This window comes from Sinocyclocheilus anshuiensis, unplaced genomic scaffold (assembly GCF_001515605.1).
Source record: "Sinocyclocheilus anshuiensis isolate Anshui unplaced genomic scaffold, SAMN03320099.WGS_v1.1 scaffold1055, whole genome shotgun sequence".
Taxonomy (NCBI): domain Eukaryota; kingdom Metazoa; phylum Chordata; class Actinopteri; order Cypriniformes; family Cyprinidae; genus Sinocyclocheilus; species Sinocyclocheilus anshuiensis.
The window spans coordinates 138,479-145,650 of record NW_015547681.1 but is presented as its reverse complement, the minus strand read 5'-3'; the positions used below and the strand labels follow the sequence as shown (position 1 = coordinate 145,650).

General features: G+C 34.2%; 1 protein-coding gene across 1 annotated transcript in view; it reads left to right on the top strand.

Moving 5' to 3' along the window:
• The window catches only part of LOC107703095 (protein TBATA-like), a 16,986-nt gene extending 11,916 nt beyond the window's left edge, over window positions 1–5,070 (top strand). Inside the window, exons 8-9 of the mRNA XM_016505619.1 lie at window positions 2,772–2,806; window positions 4,945–5,070. Coding sequence (XP_016361105.1) covers window positions 2,772–2,806; window positions 4,945–4,994 — 85 coding nt within the window. The 3' untranslated portion in view covers window positions 4,995–5,070. The remainder of the gene's footprint in view (window positions 1–2,771; window positions 2,807–4,944) is intronic.
• Window positions 5,071–7,172: the final 2,102 nt, after the last annotated feature.

The following is a 7,172-nucleotide window of genomic DNA, read 5'->3' as shown; positions in this document are numbered from 1 at the left end:
AGAATTACGAGATGTAAAGTCAGAATTGTCAGAATTACGAGATGTAAAGTCAGAATTGTCAGAATTACGAGATGTAAAGTCAGAATTGCGAGATGTAAAGTCAGAATTGTCAGAATTACGAGATGTAAAGTCAGAATTGCGAGATGTAAAGTCAGAATTGTCAGAATTACGAGATGTAAAGTCAGAATTGCGAGATGTAAAGTCAGAATTGTCAGAATTACGAGATGTAAAGTCAGAATTGCGAGATGTAAAGTCAGAATTGTCGGAATTACGAGATGTAAAGTCAGAATTGCGAGATGTAAAGTCAGAATTGTCGGAATTACGAGATGTAAAGTCAGAATTACGAGATGTAAAGTAAGAATTACGAGATGTAAAGTCAGAATTACGAGATGTAAAGTAAGAATTACGAGATGTAAAGTCAGAATTGTGAGATGTAAAGTCAGAATTGCGAGATGTAAAGTCGGAATTTGCGAGATGTAAAGTCGGAATTGTACAATGTAAAGTAGGAATTGCGAGATGTAAAGTCAGAATTTCGAGAGGTAAACTCTGAATTGTGAGATGTAAACTCTGAATTGTGAGATGTAAACTCTGAATTGTGAGATGTAAACTCTGAATTGTGAGATGTAAACTCTGAATTGTGAGATGTAAACTCTGAATTGTGAGATGTAAACTCTGAATTGTGAGATGTAAACTCTGAATTGTGAGATGTAAACTCTGAATTGTGAGATGTAAACTCTGAATTGTGAGATGTAAAGTCAGAATTTCAAGAGGTAAACTCGGAATTGTGAGATGTAAACTCGGAATTCCGAGATGTAAAGTCAGAAATGCAAGGGAAAAAAAAAAACAATTGTGACAATCACAAGCTTCCATAGTTCTATGCATTTAATTTGTCATGAGAAAAAATTGTTTCATTTGCACTTTGTCTCAATTTATTCAAGTTACTTATGAGATCTTCTCTTAAAATAATCACCACCACCAACAAAAATACACAATGCAGTACAAACACAGCAGGGCAGCTCAAACAGTCCTATTAGTTTCCATTATGGAAACATCAGTGAGTTTAACACTTCAACACAGGCCGCTTGTGTCCTGCAGATGGATGTGCTAATGAAGGCTCATTAGATGTGTTCTCTGTTCTCAGAGAAAGAGCTGGTTCAGGGGTTACTCCAGCAGGCCATGGCCAACTCCAGCTCTCTGACCCAGCAGAAATCTGGACCAGAACTTCTGCCTTTGACGTCTGAAGATCTGCCTGATCACGTGTTCCTCAGCTCGTCTGTCAGCCGAAGGAAGAGCAGGTGAGTGTTTCCTGCAGGGTTTACAGCTGCTGTCTTACTATAAGTGAAAACACTTTAAAATACTGTTCTGTCATTAATGAATAAATAAAAAGGAATAAACGGAAATGCAGCATTCTAGTAACTTCTATGAACTAACAAGAAACTCTGGTTAACAAACAAGTAATAGCACTCAGCTGAGTGTGGTAGTTAATCAGTACTATTTTTTCATAACTGTCAAAGAACTACTAAGAAACCATATGAAGTTTCATAATTCCACAGTGCAAAATTTCTTATTTCTTACTCAGTATTTTTGTTTTGTTTTTGAGTACAAATATCTAAACATTCTTAAATCATTTACTTGATACTTGAGAAGTAAATATTAAGTATTGTTTACTGTAAAATAGATAAAAATTAACTGAGTTTATGCTTAAAATTAAAACAAGCAAAAACATCTGTCGTCAGAAAAATAATCATGTTTAAGTTTTTTTTCTGATCCCATCAACAGATATTTTTCTTTTAACTCACTTAATTTTGATGATTTCTCCCCCCAGAAAACAAGACATAATATCAGAAGTAATTTTGCTTTTCAAGTACATATCTTGATCTAAGAATTTTTAGAGCTGATTTTTGTTTGTTTGGAAAACAAGACAAAAAATACTAAGCACGCATAATTTTTTGCAGTTTATAAAGTGGTAACTGACTAGTCCAACTAGTACCCTGAAAAAAAAACTGGCATAGAAACAATTTTCACTCAGAAATCGTTAGTAAGTTTCACAAATAATTGCAAAAATGCAGCAAGTAACACTGAATTAAACATGAAATTTTGAAGTAGAAACACCGAAATAGTATTTTCTCGTAAAATGTTCTCCAATAATTTATTTACAACTTTGAAGAAAAAAAATAAATAGAAGAATCAGGGAGAATCAATAAATTATGAATAATTTACTGCCATTGTGTGAATAATATGTAATCATGTAATCCATAAAAAAGTAACTGTAATCTGATTATGAGCATTATAAAATGTAATATACTCTAATTATAATAATATACTCAAATCTTTGGAATCTGATTACTGCACAGTAGTAATCAGTTACTGCACAGCTTTTTTATATATATACTGTATATATATATATATATATATATATATATATATATTAATCATTACTAATGAATGATTATTTATTTATTCTAAAGTGAAATGCATTACTCGCGAGTAAAGTCATAAGTCATTGTAAGCATTTGAGGGTTTTGTAATGGTTGTTTATGGACAGAAATTCCTTCTGAAGGATAATAACTAATAGTAAACTAGTAGTGCTATTACTGATTAATTAATTAATCATAGTTTCTTGTTAGTTAATATTAGTTACTAGAATGTTAATACTGTGTTACTCGTTGCTTCAGTATTCTGAAGTGTTGCCCTATATTTTTATCTTCATCTGATTATGTGACTGTCATAATAATTGTTTCAGTGAGTTTTATTATTTGACTTTTGCACAGTTCACATCTTGCAGAGCCGTTACAGGACAAACCAGGTGAGCTTTCTGTACTTGTGTCAGATGTATTGTGCACTGATATGAATTGGAGCGTTATTAATACGCCATTGTCATTTTGAGAGGATTGAGTTCATGATTTCACGTGGGCTGCTTTTGGTAGAGAGCAGAAATATTGCTCTCAGCTTTTATTATAACACAATTTGGCTCCGTTTCAAACTTTAGTAAGTCTACCGCCTGCATCAGGGCATTCATGACTGGCATTGAGGAACCCTGGTCTACGTAGACAGCTGGAAAGACTGGAAAACACTCTTAAAAATAAAGGTTGTTTATTGGCATTGAAGCTTTAACATCCATGGAATCTTTCCACTGGACAAAGGGATCTTTAGATTATTAAAATGTCCCTCACACTAAGAAAAACAATGTTTCTTTCAAGAACCGTTCACTGAAAGGAACCCAAAATGCTGCTTTTTATAGTGTTTATTTTTAAGGATTTGCCCACATTTTTTCCCATTTTGCAGTCTGGAGGAGTCAGTGTGTAATGGACACAGACTCTGGTTTTTAGCATCAGTCTATGATTCCATCTAGTCAGAGAAGATCAAACATGTTTGATATTGTGAAACAATTTTAGAACACCTATTGTTTTCATCCGTCATGCGTCTCCTAGCAATGAGGTGCATGTTTCTGTGTTTGTTTGTTGTCTGTAGTGTTTGCTCCTCTGTAACCACCTACAACGTGGGCAAGTGTGTGTTTTAAAATCGTGTCATGTATTGCAGCCAAAGGAATAGTTTACCCAAAATGAAAATTTACTCCATCCAAGATGTAGATGAGTTTGTTTCTTCATCAGGTTTGGAGAAATGTAGCATTGCATCAGTGTCTCAGCAATGGATGCTCTGCAGTGAATGGGTGCCGTCAGAATGAGAGTCCAAACAGCTGATAAAAACATCACAATAATCCACAAGTAATCCACAGCATTCCAGTCCATCAGTTAACATCTGGAGAAGACAAACGCTGAAACAAATCCAGCATTAAGAGGTTTTAACTAAAAAACGAGTCCATAATCCATAATAACACTTCCTCCAGTGAAAAAGTGTTCTGGTGTGAATCAGGAGAGAAATCTGCACAGATCAAGCAGCGTTTAAACAGCTCTAAACAAATATGTGGCTGGATTTTGATGTGAGAGACGACAGCAGATGCACTTTTTCACTGGAGGAAGCGTTATTATGGATTATGGACTCGTTTTTTAGTTAAAACCTCTTAATGCTGGATTTGTTTCAGCGTTTGTCTTCTCCAGATGTTAACAGATGGACTGGAGTGCTGTGGATTACTTGTGGATTATTGTGATGTTTTTATCAGCTATTTGGACTCTCATTCTGACGGCACCCATTCACTGCAGAGCATCCATTGCTGAGACACTGATGCAGTGCTACATTTACAGCAAATTTTTATTTTTGGCTGAACTATTCCCTTAATGAAAGGAAACAGAGCCTCTACAGTGACTGATTTGGAGCAGGCAGCAACCAACAAAAAAAGCATTAAATAAACAGTAGAGAAAATTGGGTAATTTATATATTATAATTGGACTGAACCAGAACAATCCAATCACAGTCCAACTAGAACACACGTTCAATGCAATGCATTATGGGTTTTTTTCTCTCTCGAAGCATACATGGAATGCTGCTCTAGAATATTCTGATTAACATTAAAAAACAGAAGGCAAAATTGGGTAAAACAATCCACTTTTAATTGTACTAACCTACTTTTGGAAAAGGACTCTATTTGTAGCATTTTTTCCACCATGGAAACTTTAACAAAAGATGGAATATCAAGTTAAAGATCTCATTAAATCAAATCTCATGTTTTGTGGCTTGTAGTTCATGTCTGTAGCTTTGAGGTTAAGATCTGTATTCATAAACATCATATGCCCATTTAAAAATTTTGAGAAAATATATAGACTTGAAGCATGCAATCAAGTGAGCATTAGTCCACTACACAGACGTCAGATTCTAATAAACAAGCAGTCGAGCACATCTGTTTGTAGTTTCTATAGTAACGGATTCCAGCTTAATGACTAGCATCCGTACAGGTAATTTCTGCTCAGACTCTAATGGCTGAAGTCATGCTCTCTTATGTTCTCATAATGTTCTGTTATTGTTTATGAGCATTTCTTTCTGTTCTAGAGCGGATCGGAGAAGCAGAAGTTCTCACGCTGTACCCAGAAAACACATAATGCCGCTGCTGTCATCTACATCACTGATTTAGTTTGCTCTTTTAGCAGTTGTATTATTGTAATCATCATAATGTAATGCAATGTCAATTTTTAATTGCTAATAAAGCATAGAAACAGGTATTTTTCTCAAGCGTATTTATTTTCTGAGGGAGGCATGTCTCATGTGAAATGAAACGAGTCAGGCAATAAATTAAACAATTTAGACAGTTTAGAGCTCAAATAACAATATTTGTATGGAAGATTTAATAAAAGCGCTTTAACACAAATATGAGCTGCGCATTTCTTGCCTTCAGAACATTAGTTTAAAAAACATTTCAGCCAAAAATGGAAACGTCGCTGTACACTATTTTCAATATGCAGTTTTAATTGCTTTGGCAATGCAAATGTGCAAATATCTGTCGTGCCAATAAAGCACTTTAAACCTGAAAACTACTCGTGCTGTTTCAAACTCATATGACTTTCTTCTTTATGATTACATTTCAGTCTGAATGACTTTAAGAGACTTTGAATATATGGCACAAGCCATATTGAATATTATTATAATGCCTAATGGTGCTTTTGTGTCATTTTTGCTGCTTAAAACCATCAGTTTCATTGTTATTTCATGGAAAGCATTCTTTAAAATTTCTCCTGTTGCATTCCTATGAAGAAAGTAAGTCATACACGTTTGGAAGAACGTGAGGGTGAGTAAATTGTATTATTGTGTTAATATTCATTTTTGGATTAACCCTTTTGCTGTCCTGGCTTTTAATAAAATTGCTTGTTAGTCTTTTATTATGCTATTTCATTACCAAATATTAGATTCAGCCTTTTGTATTTCTTTTTGCAGCTGATTGGTCGTAGGCCTCATTGATCTGAGCTCATGTACTTCAATTTTTGAGTGGGAAAAAAAAACAATTTGTGGATTTTGGCAATGTTCACTCAAAAACTGATGTGCACAAGCTCAGATCATTGAAACCGAAGATCAATCAGTTCCAAAAAGAAATACTAAACATAATTTAATTGAAAGAAAACAAGTAAATAAAACATTTAAATCCAATATTTGGTAATGGTATAGCATAACGAGAAATGTATAAGCATTTTTGAAAAGGCTGGTCATTTCTGACCAAGAACAAGAAATGTAAAAAGGTGGGGGAAATCCCAAAAAAATACTAAAATGATCAGTTTTGAAGGGGAATTTGTTAAACCCTATGTGAGCAAAGTCAGTAAGTTTTAATCCAATGAGATAACATTAACTAGCATTTTCGGGAAAAATGACACAAACATGACATTTGTTTGTTACTATCATAGTCCAAACAGTTTGCTCTTGCAATGTTTAACTTCATGTTAAGATTTCTGATGTTTGTTTGCAGACTCTGGCAGTTCAGAGGACAGTTCAAGACAATGCTGATTGTCTTGAGACTTCAACAAACATCTTTATTTAATCTCATCACCATCCAGGACATTTTAAGAGTTTTATTTCCCATGGGTGAGTTAGTGAGCAGCTGCTGTTGATCTGGTTCTGATTTTACATTCCTGTAACCATGGCGATGGGCTGATCACCAGTACAGTTCTAAATCAACACAAATATCACTAACCTTATGCTATGTTGCTTGCTGTGCTGTTACACACAGACTGACAAAATTCTTTTTTCTGTCCAACTAGCTCACGTAGCCAGACAGAAAAATTTGATTTTGTAACATAATAATGTAATCTTTTAAACAAACGTAATATCACTCACTTTATGAATGCTTTTACTGTGCACTTGGGCAGTTTTGGGAGATTTATGGCATTTTTTTATTTGCCTTAATTTGTAATAATAATTTAAAAACAATTTTTTTTGGAAAATTCACTTCAAAGAAGATCAATATTTCTCAAACTAGATGAAGTGAGTAAAACAAAAAATGTACCATGGTTTAGTGGATGATTGCTGCCATCTACTGGAAAAACTTTTAAAATTAAAAGAACATGAATGCCACTAGATGGCAGAAGAGGATTACTCAATGCCTCATATACCATTCCCAAGTTTTTCATTTAGATTTATGTTTAGACATTATTATAACAATTTAGCATTTTTTTTTGCAAACATGCCACAACATCACATGCTGTGTGTGTGTGTATGTGTGTTTGTGTGAGAGAGAGAGTGTGTGTGTGTGTGTGTGTGTGTGTGTGAGAGAGAGTGTGTGTGTGTGTGTGAGA